Source organism: Canis aureus, chromosome 9, assembly GCF_053574225.1.
Source record: "Canis aureus isolate CA01 chromosome 9, VMU_Caureus_v.1.0, whole genome shotgun sequence".
NCBI classification, from domain to species: domain Eukaryota; kingdom Metazoa; phylum Chordata; class Mammalia; order Carnivora; family Canidae; genus Canis; species Canis aureus.
This window is the reverse complement of record NC_135619.1, coordinates 33,830,504-33,845,984: the sequence shown is the minus strand read 5'-3', so window position 1 is coordinate 33,845,984 and position 15,481 is coordinate 33,830,504. Positions and strand designations below refer to the sequence as shown.

At 47.4% G+C, this 15,481-nt stretch overlaps 1 protein-coding gene across 2 annotated transcripts in view; it reads right to left on the bottom strand.

Moving 5' to 3' along the window:
* SAMD4A (sterile alpha motif domain containing 4A) overlaps positions 1 to 9,608 on the bottom strand; it is a 215,390-nt gene extending 205,782 nt beyond the window's left edge. The window contains exon 1 of one of the 2 annotated variants that reach the window (XM_077909351.1): positions 9,384 to 9,608. In XM_077909351.1, the coding sequence (XP_077765477.1) occupies positions 9,384 to 9,579 (196 nt within the window). In that variant the 5' untranslated portion in view covers positions 9,580 to 9,608. The remainder of the gene's footprint in view (positions 1 to 9,383) is intronic. The other variant, XM_077909350.1, reaches the window with a different exon arrangement.
* Positions 9,609 to 15,481: the final 5,873 nt, after the last annotated feature.

Sequence of the window (15,481 nt, the reverse complement as noted above, 5' to 3'; positions counted from 1 at the left end):
AGAAGACCCATTTCTGAAGACAATATCATTATATACTATATTATACAGATAATGTATTATTAAAGGTTTAAGTGGCTTTGGAAGCAACCGCATCGTGCCATTAATCATTCTAAATTCTAGGTCTACTAAGAGCCAGGACTCCTTTTCCTGCACGCTACCGCTAAGCCATCCTCTTCGACCCGAGGTTTAGGAGATACAAACGTAGAGGCTATGCTAACAGTGATTCAGGAGTCATCCTGTTACATTCAAAATTTTTTTAAAAGATTTTATTTATTTACTCATGAGAGACATACACAGAGAGGGGCAGAGACACAGGCAGAGGGAGAAACAGGCCCCATGCAGGGAGCCCAATGTGGGACTCCATCCCGGGTCCCCAGGATCACGCCCTGGGCCGAAGGTGGCACTAAACCGCTGAGCCACCCGAGCTGCCCTACATTCAAATATTTTGGATCATGAGTTTGTCATCAGGGCCCCCTAGGTTCAGCTATCCCTCTAGGTTCACCCATAGATTTGATAACTCCACCTTCTCAGCACAACTTACCCTGCAGTCCTCGCTGTGGCCACCAGCCTCAGGCGGGTATAACGTGACAGCACCTTGCCTCAGCTGTACTTCTCTCTAGCTTTCTGCCTTGTGGCTTCTCGGATACCACACTGTGGGACACTGAAGAAGGCTCAGCACTCACACACGTACTAAGCTGGTAGCGCAGAGACTCGATACCCCCAGGGCAGCCCTTGACCAAGGGGAGCAGGGAGCCATGGACACAAGCCACCTTGTCTAGCTCTTCTGAGGCACAGTCAGCAGCAGTGAAGCTGGATAACATAATCTTGTGTTGGCTTTTCCTCCTCCTGTTTCTTTCCGCAGTACCCTTTCCTGTCCCTGGGATCAGTGCCCTAAATAAACTACCTGCATGCCAGCCCTTGCCTAAGGCTCTGCTTTTTTGGGGACCCTAGGTGAAGTCACACGTTAACATGAATAATGATGTAGAACATATGAGCCTGAGGCACGGTACCAAAGTCCTCCCTTTAAGGCTGACAGAGGCCTGAGCCAGGCCTGCCTGTCAGTTACTGGAGCCACGCTAAGGCCACATAACTCGACTCTGACCCAGCCTTCATGCCTCCACTTTATTCAGCAGGAAACAAGGGGATTTGTGAAAGGCTGCGCTAAAATTCAGATACGGGAATCAGAATTCCTGTGATCTGTCCAGAATACAGAAGTCTCTTGTATGCAATCTCCCTTCCTCTCCCATTCTCCCATCAAAAAGGAAATGATATTAGCTCGTCGCGACCCATTCTTCCCATTCTTAGGAAAACCAGGCCGCTTCCTAATTCCTCATCCAAATGCTCACAAATCAAGTTTCAATTGTTCTTCTGGTATCTGACACAAGACTTGTGTTACTTCACAGGTCCTTGCACAGAATCTACTTTCTCCCACCTTTTTTCTTTTACAGACGGAGAATGTTATTTATCTAGGTTTTCATGATTCCTCTATTCCTTTATGACTCTTCAGGAATTCAAAAGTGATTCAGCATTGCCAATTCAGTCACATTTCAATCACGTATTTGCTGCACATACTCACACAGACCAAAATGTATACGATGAAAGTCAATGTTCTGTATGTATTTATGCTGCACACACAAACACTTGAATTCTACTGACAGATCAGGATGGGCTGCCTCAGAAATTCCGATGATTGTGCTGTATGGGAGTGCACTGGGGAAGTAGGAAGAGAGATCTCTGCCATCCGGTCTCTGGAATTAACATTCCTGCTCTTTCCAGCTCAACTTTACAGCCCATAGCATCAGCAAAAAACGAATCTCTCCTGGAGCCTCATTTTCCATGGGACACTGATCATTAGAATGCCTAGAAATTCCAGCAGGGGCACCTCTAAAAAGCTCAGGGAAAATGCTATAACAGAGCTCAGCTCTGCTCTCCTCAAACCCAGACTCATTTCGGGCTGGAAGAGTCAGTTCTAATGTCTCTGAGCCAGGGGAAGAAATCGTAGTGCTTGGACAGAGACGATTTTCAAACTGCTCTCCTTGGAGTTAGGGTTGGAGGTGGGAAGAGGGAGGGGCATCCACTTTCCATAAGCCTTCAGAGAAATTTACATCTGCAAACAAAAGTCTTCTGATACACATCCATAAAACTTGAAAACCAATGCACCAATTGCCTCTAAATAACTTTCCACCTCTCGTAAGTCTACGCTCTTTCTACTCAGTGAGTGGTCCGCAGACCCGCAGCAGCAGCAGCATCACCTGGGGGCTTATTAGAAATACAGACCTCCTCAATGAGAGTTTTCAGTTTAACAAGATCTCCAAATGATTTGTAAGCACATTATATTTTGAGAAGTAGTCTAAGTCACGTTTGTCTTTTCCTACACATGTTGAAAATGTGCCTGCTGAACACTAGTTCTAATCAAAGTAACACATAAAAGTATCCTACTAGGAGGAGCCAAGAGAACTATTACTACATTTGATAATTTTATGGATAACTTTAGGGATAAAAATATTAGGTAAGCAGATGTTTCATTTTCCTACCTTTAAACATTAGAAGTAACGGAAGTGTTTGGATTACTCCTTCCATTCAGGAGATCATTCCTGATGAACAGGCATCATGCTCCCCTATCTCTAACGTATTCCTATTCACTCTTCAAAGGCCCAGGGAGTCTGCTCCTTAGATGGCTCATGCATGGGATCCCCCTATGTGTGTGGTTTCCTTAATAAAACTTGCGTTAGAAAGTTAAAAGTTAAAAAAGGCAAGAATTGTGTGGGCCTTATAGCACTCATTTCAAATGACACATTCAGGTTTATTTCTTCCACTCATTATTGCTTGGACTACCCAGCCCATCCTGTTCTCTCCCAGGTTTGTTCTTCCATGGGAACCCCAGCATTTAGTAACTGTTCATAGTCCAACCAATATATATATCTATATCTATATATATATATATATATACTTGTTTTACTTCCACAACTCAAGTCTAAGTTCCTTGAGAAGAATCATTACACCTACTTTACCTTTCAACATGTACCTTGCTCTCAGATAGGGGCTAGGGTATTTGGTGAATTAATATGTGATGAGGAACTTGGTACCACAGTTTCTTACCCAATAGTCTTTGCCAAGTACCATCTGATGGTATCATCTAATGTGTAAAAGAAACCACTGAATCATTTGATTTTTTTTCCCCTGGGAAACCAAGTGAAGGAAAACCGTATTACAGTGTTGATATGTGGAATGAGAACAAAACTCTACAACTAGCTTGAGTCCAACAGAGTGACATGATCCTGCATAAAAGCAGGCTATTTCGTCCCAAACTCCACACTGGCTTCTGGAGTACAGGTTTCAAAGCAAGGCCCCAGCCTTGACTAGCTAACCAAGAGAGAAAGAAAGCTCAGCTCCCATTCTGAAAGTTCTGCTTTCCTTGGGAGATTCCTGCCTCAGGCAGCTTCACAGATTCAAAAAAATAGCTCAGAGGAGATATCTTATTCTGCATCTTAATCTATGTGAACTGGTGGAAGTCAGTAAGGCCTTGGAAGGAATGATTAGGAGGAATGGAAAGAAAGGAACCAGCTAAAAACTCAAAGCAACAGTAATATATTAAAAAGAAAAAAAGCACCACACCTTTCCTAGCAGATGAGTTATACAGAGCACTTCACTCAGAGATGCAAACCTCCAAATTTCTCCTCAGGTCAAGGAAGAGAGGTACTTTGTCTTCTCTGGTGGTGTCACCATTCTCTTTAGAATCACACCTGTGCAGGATTCACTGGGAAGTTTCCGGCTACTTCTCAAGCCCTCATGGCCTTCATTTCACCCTGCTTTATTTATTTAAACATAAACACACCAATGGACTGCTGTTAAGTTTGTCTGCTTCTTACTTACTTTGACGGGACCTGTTTAGAACACATACTCAGTTGCTGAAGCCCTGGAGCACCCAAACTAAACAACCAAATCCAATTTCTTCACAACAGAGGGTATAAATGTGTGTGACCTGCAACCCGTCACGCTAGGTCAACCCACAGAAAATGACAACATCCTAAGTGGAAAGTGCTTCAGATAGAAAGTCCTTACACATCTCATTCAACAAAACGACTTCTGCTTTTCATATTTACCAACTGAAGGAAAAAAGTGTTATGTAGGAAAACTGGGCCAGGGTTGAATTTTTTTTAAGATTCAACATGATAAAGAATAGAACAAAACTGAGATGCAGATGATGGAGTGAAGCAGACTCATATCTTTTCAGGGGGCCAAGTCATCTACAATCTCTTCCTGATAATCCTTCAGATAAAAAGGTTCCTGTCATCTACAAAATCATTATTCATATAAAGTCTACATTAATTCGAGACAACTTTACATAAATTAGAGGCAAATTTAAGCCTGAGTGATAGAATAGGCCCTCACTGCATTATTAACAAGTAACTTCTGGACAATATCAAGGTTTTATTAGCTCCATTTTACAGATAAGAAAACTGAGGCTCAGAAATTAATTGACTAGCCCACTCTGATTTCAAAATCCAAACTCTAAGAATCCTTTACAACATATGCCTTCCCATGGATACAAATAAATGCCCACCTGAACAATACCTTCTTTTCGTCTCCACATCAATCCTTTCTTCTTCCCCACAGATCAATGCTGAAAGCAACAAAGCTGCCCTGAGCTGATGATGCCACCAGGTGACCAAAATGGAAACTGAACTGAACCAAACTTTGCCTTACTTCTCCCATTTTTGCCTCTCAGAGAATCATGCATATATTAGAAGGTCTTTCCCAAAAGTGTACAAATACACACACAAATGCACACACACACATACACCTTCCTTCTTTTAACTCCTTTCCTAAAAGCCCTGTTGGGTTTTCTATCATCTCTGCAGGATTGAGTCCAAACACCTTAGCTGGCAAAATTCTGCATACCCACACAGCATCTGTTTTAACTTCGGCCTCTTAGAGGTCAGCATTCTGTACTCTCCTAGCCACTCTGAACTCACCATTTCCTGCACAGGCCCTTTCAGAAGGCAACATTTTTATCGAAGCTATCCCTTCTGCTCGAAAAATGCCTTCATGCCTACTCTCAACAATCCTTTGGACTTACTGAATCAACTCCCATGCACCCTTCAAAATTCAACACAAACACATCCCTTCTCCAGTGAAGTCTTCTCTGACTCCCCCAGACAATTAGCTGCTAGATTCACAATGCTCCCAGAAGCCCTCCCTCCATCCTTTTTATTCCCATACCTATGCTTCAGCACCTATGATACCACATTAGTCACTCAACACTGGGTATCTATGCACCAAGCACTGGAACATAATAAGGTGTACCTTATTAACATAACGGAACCTCTGTGTTCCCACTGCACAACACAGGGGCAGGAGAGCTGTAGGTAGTCAGAAAATGAGTGCTGAATGAGTAAGCAAAAGGAAGAACTCCAAACAAGATCTTCTCCAGTATCATCAGAAAAATCTCAATTCTTCTGCTTTCCTTTGACTCCATTTGTGATCTAAAAAAGTAACTCAGGGTATGGCATGCCAAACACCATAAAAAAAATCACAAAAGCAACATCTTCACTCTCTAAGGAAAGTAAATATGCACACAGGTCCTTTTTCAATCTCCACAATTAGTTTTGTCTCCAGCATTGCCGTTTCAGATCTTTTCTCTTGTATTTAAATGTTAAGTAAAGCAACAATCTTTTTGCCATTTATTTACTACAAACATATGCAATTGCCCCACAAAGTATGCACTGTTTTGTAAATCTTTATGGATTTACTTGTGCACATCCGTTTCTTACAGTTTCCATTGCAAAACTTATTTCAAGTCCAAATGACAAAAGTCATGAATAAACAATGCCATCCAACCTATTTTTCTTTAGGAAACTGCAAGTAAAATCAAAAAGTTCCATTTTTGCCATTTTTATGCATCACAGGACCTGTTAGGCCCAGAAACAAACTGAGACTCCAGAAGTCTCCAGGTTAATCTGGGCTGGTGGCTAAAGTGCTAATCTGCGATTTGAGGGTTCTGGAAACCAACTTCTACTTAGGAACAATACCCACTTACACATAATCTAGAGTGAAACTCTCTCTCTCTCTCTCTCTCTCTCACACACACACACACACACACACACACACACACAAACCCATAGGGATTGGCTCAACCATTTTTTTGGATCTCAGATGACCATGAACCCGAGGCAAAGGATAAACCAGTGAATCACTAACTTCTCAACAAATTCTAAATTTAAGAAAAAAAAAAAAAAAAAAAAACAAATTCTAAATTTAAGAGACTAAAAAGTTAGCGTCAAAATACATCCCACAGATCTCCAAACAAACCATGTCTGATGTGAAAATTTATCTCTATTTAAAGTCAGTCCTGGAGAAATCAGAACCAAGTTCATTCTATGACTAATTAAATTTTTTATTATACTGAGATCATGCCTCAGATATGAATTTGGTTCCCATTCACCAAGGTTTAAAATCTCTCAACACCAGAAGAAATATGTGTTTTTTTAATTGATGATTACAAAGTAAAGTAAGTGAGACATGATGATTTTGGTATAGGAAACCTCAGCCAGCCAATGAATGAGTCATTCTACACAACCTAGTTTTCTGAATGGGTATGAGCCTTACACACCAAAACAGCCTTGGAGGTTAATTATCTTGAGTGTCAATATTTTCAAAGTTTATGGCATATTTCCCTCTCTTCTCAAAAAGCGTATTTAAAAACGTACCATTTCTGGTAGTTCACTCTCATTCACGGTAAACAGTAATTACTGACTTACATTATTACAGAGTAATGCCTGCAAGATCAATTGAGGGTTCCTACTCTCACATTCCCAAACCTTCAGGGCTTCTGTTCCCAATTCCTGTGTCTTAAGTTATAACGTCTCTATCTTTCCCAGCTGCCAAGCTCTCTAGGGTCACTTTGCACTGCTGGTTACAGCTGCCCACATCCCATTCTCAATGTGCTACCCCCAATATGCTATGGATTACTTTTCACATTAAAAAAAATCGTTAGGGTTGTTGTCTAAAATAAAAATGTTAAAAATAATAAAATAAAAATATGTTCTAAGAAAGGGTTTGAAGTATTCTCTCATACTTCATGTCATCTATTCTGGTTGCTGAGTGGGCATTTATGCCCCTTTCCTGGTTCTTGGCTAGGTTCCAGATATGTGAGAGCGCCACACTCCAGACATGGATATACCATGACAAATCCTGATGCTCTTTATGATCCCCATAGAGAAGTATATGGAACCATCACACAACCTTCCTAATGAATTTCTGTCCTGGCCACACAACAAAACAAGTGCAAAGGTTTCCAAGGAAGCAAAATCTCCAGGTTGAAAGATTAATTCAGAAACCGGAAAACAGTCCCTGTCTTACGTAATGGCTCTAGATTTTGTACCTCTATAGCACTTGGCAGCATGAACAGGTAGGTTTACACAAGTAAGTGCAGTAAAATAAAATTGGGGGTGGGGGGAGATTACCAAATGACTTATAAAAACTCAGAGAAGTTCATATTTTTCTTGGGTTTATAAATGACAAGATTTTTTAGAGTAAGCAACTACTTTTTATACCACACATTTAATGCTTTCACTTGCTGAACTGATGCTATGTGGAGAAAAAGTCTCTTTTAACTCAGAGGGCAAAAAATGTTGCTCTAACATTTGAGTAACCTAAAGATTCATTATCAGTATTTGAAATAGTCTCTACAGGCACTGAAGTCAAGCATTCAACATCAATTACTATACTTAAATCGTCTGCATTCTATAACACACGAAAGTTTACATAACCTTGTTTGTCAAACCTTGAGAAAACAAATATCAAGCAGGTGAACCAGGCAACCCTGTCATATCAAGGACAGAAGTCAAGAGAGTAGATCATCGGTTTTCCTAGTTATGCTCCTACACCCTTATGAAGGAGGCTGGCCCTTAGGCTATTTATAAATGTGGAACTAAACTGAACAGAAGGGGCCCTGCCTCTGCCACCCTTGTGAGTAACAGGGTGGGCTGTCTGAGCTCGGGGCTGAATCCCAGTGGGGCCTGTCTGATCTCTCTCAGTGTGGCCTTCCACACCTGGCAGCACAGGGACCTCTGGGTGCAGCCCTGAGTGGTCAGGAAAAGAGCTGTGAGGATTTCCCGGCTGACTTCCAGCCTATGATTCTATATATGGAAACATCCCATCCAAGGGTTTTCAGCCTCATGAGCACCACATCAGGGAGGAGGAGTAAGGAGGGAGGCCAGCTCTCCTCTTGCTGCCCTGACAGCACGCTCACTCACTTTAGTTTCTCCCAGGCCCGGCTGCCCTGGACTGGACCTTGTCATCAAATGGCAGCCCAGACCTCTGCTGAGTCTTGCAGGCTGGCGGCTTTAACATGGAACAGCTGGAAGAGGACCCTGCATTCTTTTCTCTGCGTAAACACTGGGGGCTCTGTTCACCCTCCTGCTGCAGCATGAGCTGAAGAATTTCCCCTATCCAAAATTACAACCAACAGACCTTTCTCCATCCCATTTCCTTACCCCACACCTCCCCACCCGGGGATATAATTTCTGTCTGTCACCACCCATGCTAGCAAATAGAAAACTGCTGAACCTTCCCTGTATATTCACTTTCTATACTAGTTGAGATGTCTGTAAATGCTAGCAGAGTAATATGACACAATTCTGTTATATTCAGTAAAGTTTTCCAACAGAAAGCATTAAGGGCCCTGGTTCATGCCTGCTTTCCACCGAGACCCTTCCTGTAAGATCCTTTCTACAAGATTCATTCCTATCAATACCAGAAGGCCCTGAAGGATAAGTATAACCCCACAGTATACAAACTGCAAATATCATTTGAATAGTCTGTAGCGTCACCTGCATATTGGTCTGAAGACAGAGCTCTAAAACTGGAATATCCATGGGGGAAAAGGAATAATAACATTGAATTTCCATGTATTCCTCATACAGCCTAATCAAAGCTTGGCTTTCTGAAGGGCAGTCCGGCTTCTTCATGTGTTGCTGAAATCCAGAGAGCCACGTTGCCCAAAAGAAAAAGAATGAGAAGGGGGGTAAAAAAAAAAAAAGCCCAGAAAATCCAGACTCTACGTGACCTGACTTACTTATTTCCCAGGAAACTGCATGAGAGAAAAATCAATCATTCATGCTACCGTGGCTACCACACGGAATGGGCTGAAGGAGTTGACAGTAGGCAAAACACCAAAGCGGCCAGCGGAGGTAAGTGGGCGGCAGGGACCGGCGGGGGGGGGCGGGGGGGCGGCGGCCCAGGGCCCCGGGGCTCGCGCCCTCCGCGCACCCGCCGGCAGGAGGCCGGGGGCGGGGCCCAGGCCCGAGGCTGGGCGGCAGGACCGGGTGGGGGAGGGAGGCCGGGGGGACCAGGCGGGACAGCGGTGGCCGCGCACTTACCGGGGCTGTTGGCCTCGCCTTCCAGGACGTGCAGCTCGGCGCAGTCGGCCAGCGAGTGCTCCAGGCAGAGCTGGAGGAAGCGGGCCTGGGTCTGGCTCACGCGCTTCAGCAGCGACAGCAGCGCAACAGTCTGCTCGCACTCGTTCCAGCCCTTAAACCAGCCCGCCAGCACCCCGACCTGGTCGCGAAACATCATGGTTAGGGGGCGGCCCTCGGTCTACGAAGCCCCCTCGGCGCCCCAGCCCGCCCCGCCCGCCCCAAAGTTTGGCGGAGCCGCAGCCCCACGGCCGCCGGAGACGCGTTCCCGTTCCAAGGTGGCTCTGGTGCCCGGACGCTGCAGGTACTGCCTCGGCTCCTGCCTCTCTCGTCTGGTTGCAGTTACGTTCCGGCGGTTCTGGCTGATTTCCCCAGAGATGATGACAGACAGTAGCACGGAAATGTTTCTTTTTCAAAAAAAAAAAAATAACGATTAAAAAAAAAAATTTCCCCACAAGGCACACAAACTGAAAGAATGCTCTTTCCCCCCCTTCGCGCAGCTTCGGGATGGTGATTTCCGGCGTCCCGGGGTCTCTTCCCCGCTGGGCGGCAGCTCGGACCCTTCACACCCGCATTCCCGAGCGGCGATCACCACTGGAAGGAGAGAAAGGCTGCAGTGAGACCTCGGCCAGCGAGAGAGCGCGCCCGGGAAACGAGTGCATCACAGGGGGCGGGGGGGGGGCGCCCCGCGGGGGGTTTGGTTCCCCAGATTCCGGCAGCCCCCTCCGCACCCGGATGCGCGAGAGGAGCTACTGCCGTGCTGGGAACCGCCAGGAACCTCCTTCCCAGGTGCGGGAGGAGACCCCACGGCTTCCTGTTGCTGCCTCTGCGAACGGCTGGTGCTCCCCACACACCCCACCCGGGGTGGCCTCGAGGGCTGAGCCTGCAAACGCCAGCACCAGCAACAGATCTTCCTCGCGCGGAAAACTTGCAATGCGGCTGCGAAGGGGCGCGGGGGTGGGGGTGGGGGCTAATGCAAAACAGAGGCGGAGGCAGCAGCAGCCCGAGTTCCTTCCTCCTCCTCCTCCTCCTATACCTCCTCCTCTGCCCACCTCCTCCTCCTCCTCCTCCTCGTTCTCTACCTCCTCTACCACCTCCTCCTCCTCCTCTCTTCCTCCTCCTCCACCTCCTGGAGAAGCAGCCGAGCGGCTGCAGCTCCATCTACAGCAACAGCCAGCATCTCCACCGCCAGGCGCCCCTCTGGATTTAGGCCGTGAGCAGCCGCGGCAGCAGCTCGAGACAAAAATAAACTCCCCACCCAAAGCTCCGCGCCCAGCGGGCGGAGGCGCAGCGGAGCCCCGGTTCCCCCGCGCCCCGCCGCGCCGCGCCGCGCCAGCCCACCCGGGCGGTCTCCGAGGGCCTGCTTCGCCCAGAGCGATCAGATGTGTGCGTGCGTGCGCGTCTGTGTGTACGAGCGTGTGTGCTTTAGGCATTCCGCCCCGGCTGCCACCGCCTACGGGCGGGTCCCGCCGGCCCAGCGTCTCGCCCGCGCTTCCCAGGCCGAAGGCTGCACGGCCCCGGGCGCGCGCCGAGCGCGGGGACGGCCGGAGCCCGGAGCCCTGCTTCCCCCGGCGGGCAGGGCGGCTCCGCGGACACTGCGGCTCCGCGCCGCCCGCACACGCCCCCCAACGACCGCAAAGAAGAAAGTTCGGCTTCGGGGGCTCCCCCCTCGTACGCCTGCCTGGGGGGCCGCGGGCTGCGGGGCGAAGAGCCCGGCGGCTCAGCCCTCGAGGGGCCGCTGGCAGCCAGCATCCCGCCTCGCGCCTCGCGCCTCGCGCCTCCCGCCTCCCGCCTCCCGCCTCCCAAAAGTTCCCGAGCAGAGGGGGAAGTCTCTCGGGAAGGGGACCCCGGGACCCTCCCGAGGTCGGAAGGCTGGGGGCGCTCACCTCGGCGCGGCTCATCCCGGCGGCTCGGGGCCCGACGCGTGGGTCGGGGCCGCGGCGGCTCTCAGCGAGGCTGCGGGCGCCCGGGGCGCGGGCCGCGGGCCATGCCGTCGGGGCGGGCGGCGCTGAGAGAGTGCGGCGCTGCGGGTCCGGGCCGCCGCCGCCGCCGCTGCTGCTGCCCCCAGTGTCGGCTCGCGGAGGACTGAGCCGCCGGAGCCGGAGCTCCCCACATGCTACTGATTAACATACACCATTACATCATGGGCTTGGCAGGGAGCGCCCGAGAGGGGGGAGAGGAACCCGGGCGGCGGCGGCGGCGGCGGCGGCACGCGGGGGGAGCCGGGGGGAGGATCCCCGGACCCGGCCGGCGACGGGGGTGGGGGGGCGGATTCCTAAGTGGGGACCGGAGGAGGGGAGGGGAGCGGAGAGGGAGGAGCCGGATGGCGCAGAGGGTCGGGCTGGAAGGACCGCCCCGCACAGGGAAGAAGTTTGGAGAAGGGGAGGGGTCCGAGTGGATTCTTCCCCTGGCCTCCAGGGACTTCTGGAGAGTCGGGGCCCTACAGCCGCGGGAGCGCTGGCAGCAGAGGACCCGAAGGGCGCCGGGGCGGGGGCGGCGCTGCCCCCGGCTGCGCGTCCTTGGGAATGCGGTTCGCCGACTCCTGGGGCCCGGGGACGGCCGATCGGCTTGGCCCGCGGGCGGCGGAGACCCGGGGTCACGGCTGCTGGGGGCGTGGGCGGGTCCCCGGGATCGCGGAGCAAAGGGCGGAGGCAGCCGAGGGGCGGTTCACAGAGCTGGACGTGCGTGGGTGCCGGGCCCGGGGTGGCGCTGGCCCGAGGGGTGCGAAGAGCGCCCGGCCTGATCACCCCTCACCTGGCTCTGGCCTTGGCCGCCCTTTGCTCTTGTGGGCGGCCTCGCGGGCGACCCGGCGCCCCTCTCGGGCCTCGCTCTCCCCTGGGGAGGCAGCCCGACTACTAGGGCCAGCCTGGGAGCTCGGCCCGGCGCGCGGGCGGTGGCGGCGGGCCCGGCTGGGGAAGAGCGCCGCCCCGGGCGGCCGCAAGGCGAGCGAGGCCACCTGTCGGCTCGTCTGTGTCGCCCCGCTGGCCAGTTCACCTGGGCCTGCACAGTGCGCGAGGCCGGGCCGGGTCGGCGGTCCACGTGCGCGCAAGAGAATAGGGGCGTGCGGCGTAGGGTGGGCTGGGAGAGGCATAAGGTGAGCCGGAAAAGTGCTGCCAGCTAGTCTCAAAAGTACAGGATTAGGGGCGCCTGGGCGGCTCCGTGGTTGAGCATCTGCCTTTGGCTCAGAGGGTCGTGATCCCAGGGTCCTGGGATCCAGTCCTAAATCAGGCTTTCCTGTGCCTGTGTCCCAGCCTCTCTCTGTGTGTCTCTCATGAATAAATACATAAAATCTTTAAAAAAAAGAAAAAAGAAGGATTGGTTAAAAATCCCCTAAAACCTAAAAATCACTGTACCTGCTATTATCAGGTGAATATTCACGGGTGGACTTGAATGCCAAATCCGGCCAGTTCCGTGTTTTCAGTGAAACACTGAGCCCTTGAACATTTTCTCCAGTAACTTGAAGCTTTGTTTATAAAAGAGTACTTCTGAGAAATCAGTGAAATGCATGCTTCAGACTCAGCCTTCCCTACTCTCGCTAACACAATATTTTTGTACATAAAGTATTTGAGATATTATTCCAGTAATGAACATTTCCGTTTTTCAACTCCAGCGTATGTCCCTGGAATTTCAATCCTGCTTTCCTTCCTCAAATCTAGTTTCTGCACCGTTTACTAGGTGTCAGACGTGTGAGAGCACCTGTCTGTTGGGGGTAGTGAAAGGTCTTGTGGAGCTGTAAAAGCTTAGATGTTACCATTAAAATAGGGTATGTGAATAATTTTTAAGTCCATTATCAACCAGGAAAGGTATCTGCATGATTTAATGAATGTTTTCCCTGAAATAGAGAATTCTAAAGACAGTGGGGAGGATTTTTTTTCTTTTTATTATTATAGAGGCAGAAAGATCTTGACATCATTTGCTCCAAGACATTACTATCAATTAGCCAGTCCTAAGTAATAACTCCTATCAGGAAATGGGGAGGAGGGTTAAAGGGTCTACCCTGGTCGTATACCTTGCTATCAATGGCAGCCAGAAAGTACAAGTTCCTCATCTGAAGCTTTTGAAAATCGCCAAGGTTTCCACTTTTTTAAGAAGGTAAAAGAAACATCAGTTTCATTAATTTATCTGTTGTCAGCTGCACATTATTGAAGGAATAGTAAAACCAAAAAACAATCAACAAACCTTGAGGCAAATGTTCAAGAATTCTACTTTATGCTGAAGAAAATACGCCACCTACTGGAAAATGTAGTCCTTACAGCTTTAACCTAGGAAAAGATTTGGATTTAGCTAATTTTTGAGCTATTTTTGAGAAATACAAAGAAGAGCATGAATGAATTTTTAGTCCCTCTTGTTTTTGTGGGTTCACAATACTTGTGGTTTCCCTTTTCTCTGGGCCTTTCCTCTGATGAGAAAGGAAGTATAGATAAAACCCCATGATGCTGCTTTTTTATTCTGCAAAGTGAAGTCAAGACTCTGAGGGAAGAAAATACTCTATCAGCTAAATATATGTTTTTGTATTAAATGTGAAATTTTCCCATATGAACCTGTACCAAGTTTTTATGGATAATTAAAGAGTGGCTAACAAGTACTAAAAATCCACACCACTTGGAGAAGGAATGAAAATATGGGATAAAAGAGATTATTAATAGGTCTGTGTTCACTATTTTCCTATTTATTCACTTGAAAAATACCTAACGCTCACCTACTTTGTTCCAGGCGCTGGATTAAGCAGTGAGTACAGAGCACAGGTACTGAGTCTATAGTGGTGTGCCAACCAAAAGATTCTCCATATGAATGACAGAAGAGAATATCAAATGAATTAACATTCTTTTAACATTCTTTTGATTTTCTCATTCCTAGAATCTGGGAAGGGAAGAAATTGGTGTTTGCTCAGTGAATAATACTTTTGATCAAATATCTCATGTTCAACTGTTTCAAAGATGACTAAGTCCAGACAAATCAGTGCCATGTTTATAAATCACTGCTTAAGAAAATGTCTAGGTACTGTGTGTATCAATAAGATATCTCCAGGAGCCCATGTCTATATATTTTAAATTCACATTTCTTCTAGAAGTAATAAAATAAAACAAGAAAAGGAAGTACGTTAGTTATAGAGACATTAAAACATGCTCTCTATCTAGGGTGCCTGGGTGGCTCAGTCAGTTAAGTGTCTGCCTTTGGCTTGGGTCAGGATCCTAGGGCCCTGTGACAGGCTCCCTGCTCAGTGGAGGGTCTGTTTCTCCCTCTTCCTCTGTCTCTCTGCCAGCCTGTGCTCTCTCCCTGTCAAATACATAAATAAAATCTTTAAGCAAATAAATAAAAGAAAACAAGTTATCTTTAACTATTTGCTGTATAAATTAGCAAAAGTCTTAAAATCTCCACATAAAGGGATGCCTGGGTGGCTCAGCAGTCAAAAGCATCTGCCTTTGGCCCATGGCGTGATCCCAGAATCCCGGGATCGAGTCCCACATCGGGCTTCCCCAACGGGGCCTGCTTCTCCCTCTGCCTATGTCTCTGCCTCTCTCTCTGTGTGTCTCTCATGAATAAATAAAATCTTTTTTAAAAAATTTCCACATAAAGGTAAAAGACAATGAATAGTTATTATTCATTCAATGACTTAATAACTATATATTGAGTATTCTGTGTCAGGTCCTCAAGCTACAATATTGAAGATAGATGGTGTTTTCTATCTAACATAAAAGCTTATATATATTATAATTTGAATTTCATATATAAATGTAATGTAATTTATTTTTTTTGTATTTTTTGTAATGTAATTTATAAGGAAAATGTAACAATAAAATAAATAATAACAAATAATAAAAAAATAAATAATAATAAACACAAATAAAATTTCACGTATCCATTCCATATTGCATATATTCATAGGAGGTAAAAGGTGTTGAAAAGATTTCCACCAAAATGATAACTATTCATGATTTTCCCTGGATGGTAGAGTTACTGAGAATTATTATTTTATTTCTCTATATTTTCTAATTTTTTTTACCATATGTCCAAAAGTTGAAACAAAACAAAACACTGCATAAGCCCAGGACCATTGACTA